The sequence below is a fragment of the Brachyhypopomus gauderio genome, chromosome 1, assembly GCF_052324685.1.
Source record: "Brachyhypopomus gauderio isolate BG-103 chromosome 1, BGAUD_0.2, whole genome shotgun sequence".
Lineage (NCBI taxonomy): Eukaryota > Metazoa > Chordata > Actinopteri > Gymnotiformes > Hypopomidae > Brachyhypopomus > Brachyhypopomus gauderio.
The window spans coordinates 11972714-11986883 of NC_135211.1; the positions used below are offsets into that span (position 1 = coordinate 11972714).

Genomic DNA, 14170 nt, shown 5'->3' on the forward strand with positions numbered 1-14170 from the left:
AGGATTCCCGATGGGCCGGCTCATGTTAGTCTCTAGTTTGGGCCGATTGGGAGGGAAAAATAATATTGGGCAGTATTTGGGCATATAACTCCCGGGCTGAAAAAGTGTCCCACTCCGGCCCTGGTAAAATATTAAAATAAATAAAAGAATACTGTATACTGCTCATCATCGGAATTCAAACTAAAAACTGCTTATAAGACAGTGTGTCTCAGTAAATGAACAATTGTTTAAAAATCATCAGGTCACATTTTTGATAGTATTTTAAGAAAATTGACTCGTTTAGGAATCATGACCGCCTTGTGTAGGTCTACTGAAATAAAAATAAAAAAAGCTTTTACGCATTATTTGGGTCACCGGTGAGTAAGTTAGCCGGTAATAGAATGTCACACCGTGAGGGAGTGAGTATTAAAACAGGTGTTACACCGAATTCTGCGACCGTCGAATTTTGTGACCGCAGAGGGCGCTATTTCGCAGTTTCAGTTAGTTTCAGTACACAGTCGTTCTGTTGTTCTGTCGAGTTGTGCTACTTTGTCGAAAAATGCTTGCAGTTGTGCGTTTCCCATAAAATATAGCCTAACTCGGTATTATGACGCATTGTAATTATAAAATCAAGTACGTGCACTGTATGTATGGCCAAATCCATGGATTTAAATCCATTATAGCTTCCTTATTAACATTTTACATGGATAGCATATCTCGATAGGCTGATATCATACATCGAATAATGCTTCCCTTATCAAATCATGCTTCCAGTACAGACCCATGCACGTGCTTGCTAACAAAAACATAATAAAAAAAAGATTTATCTTTTTAAAGATTTATTTAAGTTATCACCTGAACGTAAACTCGACAGAAAGGGAGCATAGCGTGGAAACAAATGACAAGCCTGTGGGTCTGCGCATGCGCAAAACCGCAAACGAGCACAACTCGATGCAAAGCACAATTCGACAGAACACCGGTAGAGCTACACTGACCGTGTAGATGCCATCTGCATATCTGTGTTGTCTCCAGCGGCCCTGCCCAACGTCGCCGTTGCTCAACGAGCAGGTCCGGTTCCGCTATCCAGCTGTGTAGATGTCTGTGGTACGACCGCGTTTCTACGTATACGGCGCCTAGTCATGGAGTTTGAAACCAAAGTGTATCCACAGATCGGAGGATACGGGCGATACAACCGAGTCGTGACCGTCTTCAGCTGGCTCCCGAACTTCGCCGTGTCTCTGAACCTGCTGTGTGATGTTTTCTTCACGCTGCTTCCAGAGTCCTATCACTGCAAACCCGACTCGTCCTTACTGCCCACAACTTTCCTCCTCAGTAATTTTTCGAGACAAACTTACCTCAACTTTACAATTCCGTGGATAAACGGATCTGGCTCGAGCCATTGTGAACTTTACAAATATCCGACAAACTTGACGAATTTTACAGAGAACGTTCGTAGAGACGTCGTGCCATGCACGAGAGGATGGCAGTACGACGAACCCGCTGGGCTCCGGAGCAACTTTGTTACCGAGGTAGGTTTTATTTTCTAATATTCTCTTTAAAATACTCTTCATTTAGAGAACACTTCTCAATACGTGATTTGTGTAGCGTGATTTCCCTCGTGTCGGAAATAACATTTTAAAGTGTAAAACATTTCATGCTTCCACACAACATATCGCTGTAGCTATGACTATCCTTAGGTTTTGTGTGTGTGTGTGTGTGTGTGTGTGTGTGTGTGTGTGTTTGCTTCTAACAGGCTGTTGTTGACAGCCTACCATAATAGTCCCAGGCTGCTAAGTTTGAACGTTTTATTTGTTTAAAGTAGTTATTTGAAATTCTTCAACTGGAGGGACATGTACTCCCAGTGAGTGACTGGTTCCCCAGTACAGGTGCAGCTCTGAGTACATAGAGTCAGGCCCATCCCCATGTACAAACAGTGGTGATTTACTTTCTGTGCTTGTTTGCTCTTGAATCGAGTATAGTATAGTATAGAGAATAGTAGCTCTCGATATAGAATGATATTTTAGGAAGTGACATGTGAGATTACAGGAATGGTATGGCGCTGTCATGAGGCCTTTATTTATGTCCTGTGACTTTTGCACACTCCATAACCCTTGTCACTGTATTGTAAGTATGACCTTTAACAGGTAAACAACCACACGTGCTTTGAGAACAGTGTGTTCAGTGTGTGTTGGTGAGCTTAATCCAGCGGCCCACCTCTGTCCTTGTGTCAATAGTGGGACTTGGTTTGCGAAGACTACTGGAAAATTCCTCTCCAGCACATATGCTTCATGAGCGGCTGGATCCTGGGTTATGTGTTGCTGGGTGCCGTCTGTGACTGGTGAGTCCCAGTAAACCGTGTTGCTTTTATGTCTCTTCCAAGCCGAGCCGTCTTCGTTTCGGCGCGGCAATGTGAGTTTTACTTGTGCTTGCAGGGCGGGTCGACGGCAGACGCTCCTGCTCTCCGTGTCTCTCTCGGGCCTCCTGGGCGTGGCCGTGTGTCTGTCCAACAGCCCCGCCGCCTTTCAGCTCCTCCGTCTGTGTCACGGCATCGTGCTGGCCGGAGTCTTTCTGTCCTCCTACGTCACCCGTGAGTGTGCCTGGCCAAACCTCTCAAACCTTGAACACGTGTGTGCCTGTAACTTCAGTGGGCAAGAAACGGCGGCATGCAGAGATCTTAATCTGGGACCTCAACACTCTGCAGCGCTCCGGACCTGCTGTTTGTCTGAGCTCCCCTTACTGGATGTCATCGGTGTTCATCTAACGGAAGTGAAACAGAGACTCCATGTGAACGTGTGTTCTGAGCAAGGACACAGTAAAGTGTCTGTGGTGGAGGGCAGTTTTGGTTCGCAGAAACTGTTTGGGTAATTGGGTGGCAAGATGACCTTGCAGAATGAGAAGATCCTGTTTACTTAGCACATCCTGACTTACCTCACAGATAATCTGTTTGTTTATGGTTTGGAGAAGGGGTGTGTGTGTGTGTGTGTGTGAGAACATTTTGCATGTGAATTATTAGGAGCTCCGCCTAATAACGATGTGGTGGTGGTACTGTTGCATGCTGGGCACAGGTGGGGACTTATGGGGGCCACTAAGTCACTGACGCCCCTTCTCCTTTTCTACTGGGTTCATGGCCAGCCAAATTTCTGTTCCACAGAGGCGTTTCCCCCTGAGTCTACGTCTCGTTCAGGCTGCACATGACGCCTTCCAACACAGGAGCATCCTCATCTCCTCGTGCTCCACCAGCAGTGCTCCATCTTTGCTTTGGGCTGCCGGCTCCAGCCTCTGCACACACCTCTGATTCCCAAACTCACTCTGCCTGGTTTGGTTCCTCTGCCGCTTATTTGGCCATTGGGCTAGCTAGGTTAGTCGTGCTGGAAATGCATGAGGAAAAATAGCCAGTGCTACAAAAACAGTTCAACCAAGAGTTCCGGGTTTGAGCCACTGTTGAACCACAGTCATTTGTTTTTCTGTAATCTTTAATATCTCTCTGTAAGGTCTCCAGTTGTGCTGTGGCTTTCATGCTTTGTGGATGTAAACAAACCTCAGTCCCCACCTGTTTTAGACATTTCCTGTTTATTATGCCCCTCTTGGAAATCTTTACCACTACTACCTTCTCTAGTGTGTGTGTGTGTGTGTGTGTGTGTGTGTGTGTGTGTGACCTGTATGCATGCTAATCTATGGGGATTTATGTGCGTGTGTGTGTACATGCGTACGTGTGTTTTCCATTGTGATGATCTGGCCAGTTTTTTCCCTCATCCCAGTCTTCCTGTAATTGTTACATAGGAACGTTTGTTCATGTAGATGACTATTAACTCATTGGGAAAGAACACCTCAAGCCCACTGGTGTAGGGCTCCTTCACTCTCACGGTCCCTGAACCCCAGCAGGGGGCTTGCGTAAGAACATGGGAGGAAGGGTTCTTACAAATCATCATACGAATCACTCCCTCGCACCACGCCCAAATTCCTCCGAGGTCAACAATAAAAGTCCAGTCCAGATGAAAAATCTGGGTCAGAGCGACGTTGGATAGATGAAAAGCTTTTATTTCCAACATCCATGGCCAGGGGCTTCGGAATAGTGGAACACAATGGCAGGATGGAGGACGCTGGTGGGATACGAGCTCTCGTTTTTCCTCTCCTCCCTATAGGACGTTATGGACGTTCCCTCTTGACCTCTGGTTCACTGCCTCATGTTCCTGGGGAATTTCACACAGCTTTGGTCACATTCGCCAACGTCTGCAGACCGTCATCATGTAGACCACACACTGTCCTGTCATCCAGCCAGCAGTCACCTTAGCAGTGTATAATCCAGTGATCTGATGGTACTTGGGGGTTTTTATTTAACACTGGCGGCCCTTTCTTTTTTGTTAATTTCAAGAGAAATGTTGTACCGCCCAACCTATTGAGTCTTTATGAAGTCGACTGCCTTTGTTGCATTGCTTAACCCTCCACCAGCAGAAAAAATCCACTCACACTGAATCCAAGGTGACCAGGTGCAAACGGCGAAGGCCGTGGCCGAGGTGACCTCTGACTGCAGTCTTGGCACACGCACTTGGAATGGGACTGACGTTCATGTCCGTCACAGCACATAGGGACAGCGTAGCACTGTAGCACTGTTCAACCAGGGTCTTCCTCCCTCCATCCATCCCTCCATCTCACTATCTCCACCTTTTGTGCCCCCGTCCCCGGCCGCCCGCCCGCGGTGCGCCTGCTGCAGTCCTGGAGCTGTGCGACCCCCCGCGGAGGCTGATGGTGGCGATGGTGAGCGGCTTCTTCGCCGTGTTCGCCGAGCTGCTGTTGCCCGGCCTGGCCGTGCTGTGCCGTGATTGGCGGATCCTGCAGGCCGTGGCTACGCTACCCATGATGCTCCTGCTGCCCTACTGCTGGTGAGTCCACACACGCACGCCGAATTTTTAAATTTGGGAATCGGTGGTTATATACGCCGAGCTCTTCAGAGGAGTGCACATCTCTGCGTGTTCATGTCTGTGTATGTTTCCGTGTACTGAATGAATGGTTGTTTTGTGGTTTTGAACAGCTGGGCTTCCGTATTCCCGGAGTCTCCTCGCTGGCTCCTCGCCACGTCTCAGATCCATGAGGCCAAGAGGAGTCTGCAGATGTTCCTCACCCAGAACAGAGTGTGTGTGAGGGACGACCTTTACCCTGCCGAGACGCTCCTCGCAGGTGCTCCCCTCTCTTTCCACACACCTGCTTCGACGCGTTAATAAAGGCTCACGCCCTCGTGGAGCTGGACCAGGTGTGCTAGGGCCTGTACAATCAGACACGCAGTTCCATGGTCCTGTAGGGCTCCGTGATGTTGTGTCAGAGCAGCTTATAGCAGCTCACTGGTGGGTCTGATACCCCACAGCTTGACCCGCTTGGACAGATTTGCAGTGAGACGTTGGGTTGAATCTGGGGTGATGGGGTGTCTGTTAGTTTGGCCTGAGAGGCCCTGATCACATTTCCCCTGTGTGTGGGAACAGTTCATCATGAAAATAATGCTTTTCTTGGGGTGGGGCTGATGGGTCCTCACAATGTAGGCGGGGTCCTAACAGTAGAGGTGGGGTTCTACCATAAGGCGTAAGAGCTGTTCGTTGTTATTCGTATTATTTCAATACACTCGAGACGCTCCAAATCACTGACAGACATTGTTAGTTCAGGTCCAGGCCCATGACCATCAGACCTGGTGAAAGGCCTTTTGAGAAGTCTGAATGGGCCGATTGTACCATTGTTCCTCGTAACGAGAGATGTGCGTGCAAGCTGGACAGATTTGCCACTGCACCACAGTTGGGACGGGTGGATCTGGGTCCAATACAGGATCCTTCCACTCAGCCTCTCTCTGTATTTCTTAATAAATTAATCCATTCCTGTATTTTTTTTTTATCGGTCCCATCCAATCACGCACCTTCTCCTGCACAGAGATCGATCTGGCCTTCCCAGACGAGCCCCGGCCACAGTACCACCACGTTCTCGAACTCCGTCACACCAGAGTTATCTGGAGGAACTGTCTCATCCTGGCATTTACCCTGTGAGTCGCCATGGGAATGCAGCCTGTGTGTACATGAGCAGGTTGTAAATTGGGGGTGTTCAGTGAGGTATTTCTAACCCCCTGCTTCATGGTCCTGTGTTTTATAAATGTTTATCTTAACGGAAGGTGTATGTCGGTACACAGATGTTTTTAAAAGCATTACTGTGAGAGACTGATAGTGAATAGTGAATATATAATGGTGAATAGTGGGCCTGTTCACGTGTGTGTAACTGATGTGTTGTCCTCTGTTGCTCAGTTTCATTGGTACAGGTATCCAGTACTGCTTCACCAGGAACATCCACGCTTACTCGCCCGCCTTCTACTTTGGCTACTTCCTGCGTGCGCTGACGGGCGCCGTGGCCTGTGGGTTCCTGTGTGCGTGGGTGGGCCGCGTGGGCCGGCGGGGGATCCTGCTACTGACCGCCATCGTCACAGGCCTGTCCTCACTGCTGCTGCTGGCACTCACTCAGTGTAAGCCCCCCCTGAGCCCCTCTCCTGGAGCCCAGGTTAGGGTATCAAAGTAAAGTACAGAGTTTATTAAAGACTAAAGACAGAAAGATGGATCGATCCAGAGATCTCCGTTACACACACTCAAGAGCGTCTGTAAGAGAGAGCTGCCCCCTCTCTCATAGACCATAGTTCTTATACTATTTTGCTACATGATTACATCATACTTCAGTGACATGAGTTATGGACATTGGGCCTCATTGCTGGCCCAAATGGGGTGAGGTGATGAGGTGAGGTACCACCCCTCCCCTCCAGGGTCATCAAGTCAAGACCTCCTTGTTCCTCCCATCCACCATGTGCTGTCACTCTTGACGTCCTACAGATGACGGCCTTCTACTTGCAGAGGGTGTTCACATACACCATTACTGCAGAGAGAGAGAAAGAGAGATTAATTGCCATTAATTGTCTGAAAGCCCGGGACCAGGTCTTTGAATGTTGCATAGTGATCTAGACACACGTGGGCTGTGTGTTGTTTGGGCGCTCATGACTGATGCTGCATGGTTCTCCTGTTTGCTCCCCGTCAGACCTTCATGGTGTCCTGGTGCTGCTGCTGTCTCTCCTGGGTCTGCTGTCCTCCCAGGCTCTGGCTATGCTCAGCGTGTTCTTCGCCGCCGAGATCATGCCCACCGTCGTGCGGTAAGCGGCAGCTTTACGCCATCAACACGTCGACGTACGTAATCGCACTTCGTGTAGTACTCGTAAATCAGGTGCTGCTTGTCTTTACTGGTAGTGTCATGGTGGAGGTGTTTCACCACTGGTGTAAGGGGCTTCATTATTGTAAACCGTAAAGAAACGCCTGACAAGACCAGCAACCTTCAAGTTCCAAATCCTGGATGTGACCCTGGAGGGTTTTCGCTCTCCTCTCTCTCTCCCCCTCAGTGGCGGAGCTCTGGGGCTGGTCATGGCGGCCGGCTGCGTGGGCATGGCGGCGTCCTCGGTGATGGAGCTGCAGAACAACGCTGGCCACTTCCTCCACCACGTGGTGTTCTCCTCCTTCGCCGTGCTCTCCGTGCTCTGCGTCATGCTCCTGCCCGAGAGCAAGCGCAAGGCCCTGCCCGACTCCCTCGGCGACGGCGAGGCCCTTCGCCGCCCGCCGCTCTTCCCGTCCCGCGGCGAGCGGGACGTCCTGCCCTTGTTGAGCACGCGCTCGCCCGCCTCAGAGTACAGCCCCGACAGCTACTCCCGCCTGGTGGCCGCCACCAGGAAGATGCTCGCCAAGGACACCACGCCGTATCGCTTGGTCGCGCCGGCCCACCGGCCGCTGTTGCAGAGCAACGGCGCTCCTCGGGGGGCGCACGAGGAGTCGTCGTAGCCACGGAGTTTCGCACGCGAGTCTTAAGCCACAGTGACTGCGTTTACCGCACATCGGCTCCCGTTTTGATGGAACTCTGACTGTCCACTAGGGGGAGCCTCTAACATCCTAGACAAAACGATGTCTGTGAATTGGGGCGGGAGTGTAGGTTTTGAGACTGTATAATAACACAAAGGAATATGCTTTTAATGAAAGGAAATGGTTATTTAATTTTTGTACTGTAAAAAAAATTCTGAAAGTCATCTGGTTGCCGCTCTGTCCAGCCTCCCTTTGTGAGGTCACATAGGTTCAATTAAACGCCGTGGCAACATGGATCATCACAACAGAAGGAAGTCTCTCATCCGCTCATGAAATCAGTGTTCAGGATGCTTTTGTACTTGGACTTTGGCTACAATCATTTTATGATTGTAGATTTATTTTGACCTTTTTTTGTTATTGTAAGAAACTGTTCGACACACAAACCCAGCAGCTCCTGACACACAAGTCTGGGCTTCCCAACAAAGTTGTGCAGTTTGTTTGGTCTAGAAAGCCCTCCATCTTTATACTGGTTAATTTGCTGGAGTGCTCTAAAGCTGCCCGTGCCAGGATGTCCTCTCTAGAATGTAGGGCTTTGTTGGTGGTTGCTGATTGGTCTGGGCCTTCCTGAAGGGGTCATGAACATCGTTGTTGTGTGGCAGTACTACACCTCATGGGAAGTGCTGTGAGATGCTTCCCTTTCCTCAGCCTGTCTTTGCTCAGCTTGATTGGGGTTTTATATTGTAGCAGTGTAAACACTGTAAGGGTCACTCAGGAACTGTGAGCTGGCCTGTCCCGTGTCTCGTTAAGCGCGTCTTCTGACCAGCTTTCTTCGTCCTGCAGGGTCTTTATTCGATGTAGCTGAACTCATTGAATGGTGCTCGCCCTCCTATTTCCCAAAGGAACCCTGCTGCGCGCTATTTAATTACATGTGGTTGGAGTATGGGAGTCCGTGTTCCAGGCTGAGCAGAGATGGGTCAGTGTGGTAAATGGCGGTTAGAGGAGCATGGTTCATGTTTCTACTGGAGCAGAGTCCCAGCGTGGCGGTGAGGGGCTGAGCGAGGCTGTCGAAGGCTGTTGGCGTAATGGGATTAATGGAGTGTCTGTCTTGGCTCGCTGAGCAGCTGGCAAATGGAATGAAGGCTTTGGAATGAATGGTGTTTTTCTGAAAGACAGTGTTTCATTTTCCTCTTCTCCGTGGACGTCACGGTGTCCTGATATGCTCACACACACACACACACACACACACACACACACACACACACACACACACACACACACAAACTACTTGCTTTTACATTTGTTTTTTCTGTTCCCCAAATGTGAATCTTTTTATGATGTTTGTTTTTTTTTTGTTTGTTTGTTTTTTTTTAAAACCAGAGTGTGTTAAACCCGAGGAACTGCATTCATTGGGTTTGTTTTTTTTATATGTGTAAATATAATAATAAATCTATGCACAGTTCAGTGTCGTTCCCTCTTCACTTTGACCTGTCCATGCCGGGACTGTCTCGAAAGCAAACATCAAATTTGGGATAAACCAGCAGGATGGTGGTGCCAGACCTGATGCTTTTTAGTCTCTCTTAAGCAGCTGGTTGTCACGTGGTTGCTAGTTGGCATTTTAAATGTAGTGTAGTAATGTAGTTGTACGCCACAGTGTAGTTCTACTGCCATCTGCTGGACAAGTGAGCAATTACATTGACGTTTTTGTTTGGTTAATGGAGTAATTAATGCAAAATTTAACTACACTGAACTTGCATTATGTCACAGGCAAAAAGGTTAAATGAAAGTTTATAAACATTTAAACACCATGAGGAGGACAGTTAATCAAAATAATTTGGACCAAATCTTCTGTTCCAGAAGGTGGCACCATAACACAGAGTTTGCAGGCTTAACTGATCCCCCTAACCCTAATCCCCCCCCCAACTTTCTTTGTCAGTGGCTGTTTTTCATGATTGGGTTAATTATTTTGTAATATGGCGAACAGACAGAGCCTGGAGCGAGTGTTAGCCAGACCGCTCTGACTGTATAGAGCAGGACTGCAGAACGTCACCCAGCATAGAGACAGCTTGTTCTCACGGCTCTGTTCGTCCAGAGAAATGACACGACTCTCTGCTAAAGCTTAACGTCATGTTTAATGTACACATTTCAGCCATGCCTTTGCCAACAGTGCTGCTGCTCTGCTTTGCATCCTGTAAACAAACCTCTCACCACACCTGTGCAGGTTGCACTCGGTTAAGCACATGGCACGGTGCTGGTGTACAGCAGTGCATCTGAACTCTGAGCACACTGAACAAAACACTGGGGCTCAGATTCCTCTGTGCAAAGCTCTGACGTCTCGGGTCCTACAGCCTGCACGAGGCCTTCAGAGCTCTGTAACTCTCCATGGACTTGGAGTTCCTCGGTTCTCTTTTGCTTCTGTTGCAACTTCTACAGTAATGTGTTCAATTCCCCTGGTGAAGACTGCTGGGTAAAGCTAAAAGCAAACAGTTTGACAGTTACATCCCCGCAGCATATAATATATATATATATAAGTCCTCACCAGGATTTTGCTCAGGCTTCCTGGATTGTGTTGATTCCACTAATTTTACCTGGATTGCTAATTAGAAAATCTAGCAAGCTTGAGCAAAATCCTGGTGAGGACTTTTAATCGCGGCACCTGGAATTGACAGCACTAATAAATATATATATATATATATATATATATATATATATATATATTACACAGTGTGTGGCATAGATTCATCAAGGTACTGGAAACATTCCTCAGAGAGTCTGGTCCATATTGACATGACAGCATCACGCAGTTGCTGCAGATTTGTCGGCTGCACATCCATGATGTGAATCCCAGTTCCACCACATCCCAAAGGTGCTCTATTGGATTGAGATCTGGTGACTGTGGAGGCCATTTGAGTACAATGAACTCACTGTCATGTTGTCATGTTCAAGAAACCAATCCGAGATGATTCATGCTTTATGACATGGTGTGTTATCATGTGTACCCACCTTCTGATGGTTACACTGTGGTCATAAAGGGATGGACATGGTCAGCAACAATACTCAGGTAGGCTGTGGCATTGACACGATGCTCAATTGGTACTAATGGGCCCAAAGTGTTTTCCCCACACCATTGCACCAACACCACCAGCCTGAACTGATGATACAAGGCAGGATGGATCCATGCTTTCATGTTGTCGCCAAATTCTGACCCTACCATCCGAATGTCGCAGCAGAAATTGAGACTCATCAGACCAGGCAACATTGTTCCAATCTTCTATTGTACAATTTTGGTGAGCCTGTGCGAATTGTAGTCTCAGTTTCCTGTTCTTAGCTGACAGGAGTGGCACCCGGTGTGGTCTTCTGCTGCTGTAGTCCATCCGCCTCAAGGTTGAACGCCTCAACGTGTTGTGTGTTCAGAGATGCTCTTCTGCATGTCTCAGTTGTAACGACTGGTTATTTGAGTAACTGTTGCCTTTCTATCAGCTCGAACCAGTCTGGCCATTCTCCTCTGATATGTGTGTGTGTGTGTGTGTGAGAGAGAGAGAGAGAGAGAAGGAAGATACAGACTCCCGTAGTAATCAGAGCACTTGGGTCTGTAACCTCTAAACATGAAGAATGGCACTTCAACAGATCTCTGTCCAGAAGAGAGCGGTGCTGGGAATGGTTAAGATACCACGCGGGACCTTCAAACTCCCAGACCCGAGCTTGGAGGACAAAGACAGAGCAGGGTGGTGTGTGTGTGTGTGTGTGTGTGTATATATATATATACTTCCAAAACATCCTACTTTTCTACATCCCTGTATCACCTGGAACTTTATATGAGTAAAAGAAAATCAGTGCTCTTGGAATAATTTTACAGACCACTGCAATAATCAAATTAGTACTGGTGTCTCCCATTAAACATGATACACTGAGATTTTACAATTAGAGGTTTAACACACCACACAGTATACCTGTCCAGGGTTTAACGCTATCCCTGTTTGATTGTTAATGGTTATTATTTTGCCCGGTGTTTTTATGTGCTGTGATATGTGATTAACTTTGCTCATGTGTTGTGATATGTGCTCAAAGACAGTGTGTTCTCCAGAAGTAGCAGTGATTACACTACATCTGCTTCTGGAAGACCCAACTGCAGAAGGCTGGCTTGAGTTTTTCAAGCTTGCTTGTCTTTCTCTCTCTCTCTCTCTCTCTCTCTCTTTCTCTCTTAGTCTCTCCCTCTCTCTAAATATATTTTTTGTAAACCGGTCTCCATTCCTCTTTCCCTCTCTTTCATCAGCTCCACTTACACTCTTCCTGCGCCGCATCACGTTTGGACTGACCTGGAACTAAACAGTGTGGCCTTAGAGCTGCCGCCCCTATTTTTAGACCTGTGCAAACCGCAAGTTAATCAACAACGGAGCAGCACGTTTGCCACTGGGGGGACACACTGTTGCCCCCCCTCCCCCCTAGACCTTTGGACATGAGTGAGGAGTGTTGTGAAGATCTTCAGGTCCTCTCGGTCCTGTTAGCCAGTCCAGATGGATGTGAGGTGGATGGACAGCCCTGCTTCTCACCCACGCTCCCCTGCTTATCAAACTCTCTTCATCCAGAGCTGTGGCCTAATGGTAGGCCTGCATTGGGTCTGCAGAAGCTTTAATGTAGCCTGACGGAGTAATCAAATATGCAATGGCCATTTGGTAATTTGATGTCTGATATCACCCGTTGCCTGTTTCAGTAGCGTTTATTATAACATTTTACAGCGGGGATCTTGCCTGGGTTAAATAGTAATATGAGTATTATATAAATGCGTTATGCTTTATGATTTGTCAAATGATTTGTCATAAGGAAGATGTTGTATATACCGCATAATCTTTGTTGTTTTACAGTTATACGCTCATTGTGTATTGGCTTCCTCTAAATGTCTGCAAACCTGCATGTGTTTTTGCGTGTGCCGTGGCCGCTGGAAATTATACAATTTGACTGAGTCTTCCTCCTGACTCGAGTCATGTATGTGGGTACGTAGCTCAGCACACCCCTCTCCCCCTGCCCCGTACCCATGGTGACAACACTGAGAAAAAGAAGTAGGCCAATTCAGCACCACATAAAATTGGCCATTTGAGTATTTATCTTTAGACAAAAAGTAAAAAAAACTAAAAAATAACCCACTTTTCTCTTTTGATTTCCTAGAGCATGAACAACCAACAGACTGAAAGTTTGAAAAAGGACAGAAGAGAGGTCAATCAAAATGGGAGTAAAAATGTAACTGAGGCTAAACCTGGTCATGATCTTTAAAGGGTCATAATCCAAAACAAAGTTTCACCAATGTCCAGAAAACCGAGCTTTGGATAAGTTTTGTGTAATTGAAGTGTTTGCTTGCTAATATGCGAATGCCAGTAACTTCCAGTTGTTAGAGACGGTTGCACCATATTGTCAGTTTTTTAAATGAGCTCTGAAAACCTTCAATATACACTGTAAGTTCTTAGGCCTGTTTTGCAAGCCCTGTCCAGTCACCACTACATTCCACATAATCAATGACTTACCTAACACATACTGAGCTCAGATGACCATTGACCTGTAATGTGCTGGAGTCTTGAAAAAAATGTTTATCCATGTATTTTTGTTGTTTGTTTTGCTTTTTTGTGTGTGCTTTTCATTTTGGTGTTTTGTGTGTGTGAAATTCGAAGGAAAAGGCATAGGCTATCTGTGATGAAATTCAAAAGAAAAGGAAAGTTTTGCTGGTGGAACAAAGTTAAAGGCAATAATATTTTCTCTGCCTGGTCTTCCAAGTGATAAAAACAAAATTATTTGATTGATTGATTGATTGATTGATTGATACTTCATTAATCCTCAATGGGGAAATTTATTTGTCCAACAGCACACAAAAATAAATAAATACAAAGACAGAATCTACAGAACATAAACTATCCAATTAAAGTGCTTGTGGTGGTAGATAAGTACACCTATCAGGTGTTCAGCAGCCTAATTCCCGCAAGAATTAATAATCGCCAGAACCTCTCAGTCCTGCAGGACAGAGGGAGGAGTCTATCACTGTATCTGCTCCTCTGAGCTGACAGAGTCCCATGCAGAGGGTGTCTGCTATTATTGAGGATGCCACGCACTAAACACCTCACCCTCTTCTCCACTAACACACCCACAGAGACCACTCTCCCATCCATCACTGACACACACTTCCTTATAAGCTTATCCAGCCTGTTCCGATCCCTTACAGAAAAGCTGCTTCCCCAGCAGACAACACCAAAGAAGACAGCACTGGACACAGGGCCGGCGCCACGGGGGGGCGAATGGGGGCGTCGCCCCCTCAGGCGAGGTGTCCCGCCCCCTCAATGTAAAAAATAAGACCC

At 47.3% G+C, this 14170-nt stretch overlaps 1 protein-coding gene and 1 long non-coding RNA gene across 2 annotated transcripts; both read left to right on the forward strand.

Annotated features, from left to right (window-relative positions):
• Positions 1-899: 899 nt before the first annotated feature.
• slc22a31 (solute carrier family 22 member 31) lies at positions 900-9297 on the forward strand. Its single transcript, XM_076996574.1, has 9 exons — positions 900-1508; positions 2214-2317; positions 2412-2566; positions 4691-4859; positions 5009-5154; positions 5890-5998; positions 6255-6469; positions 7030-7141; positions 7385-9297. Exons 1-9 carry the CDS (start codon positions 1119-1121, stop codon positions 7815-7817), a joined length of 1833 nt encoding a protein of 610 aa, XP_076852689.1. The 5' UTR covers positions 900-1118; the 3' UTR covers positions 7818-9297.
• A 1364-nt stretch (positions 9298-10661) lies between these two features.
• On the forward strand, positions 10662-13729 carry LOC143526720 (uncharacterized). Its single transcript, XR_013133929.1, has 3 exons — positions 10662-12433; positions 12695-12823; positions 12996-13729. It is a non-coding gene; the product is annotated as an uncharacterized LOC143526720 (long non-coding RNA).
• Positions 13730-14170: the final 441 nt, after the last annotated feature.

What these genes read in the sequence shown, in the direction of transcription:
- slc22a31 (XM_076996574.1), top strand. Translation starts at nt 1,119, where the DNA reads ATGGAGTTTGAAACCAAAGTGTATCCACAGATCGGAGGATACGGGCGA. An exon ending in CTGGGTGCCGTCTGTGACTG is followed by an intron (nt 2,318 to 2,411) that starts GTGAGTCCCAGT and finishes TTGTGCTTGCAG; the next exon opens with GGCGGGTCGACGGCAGACGC. An exon ending in ATCATGCCCACCGTCGTGCG is followed by an intron (nt 7,142 to 7,384) that starts GTAAGCGGCAGC and finishes TCTCCCCCTCAG; the next exon opens with TGGCGGAGCTCTGGGGCTGG.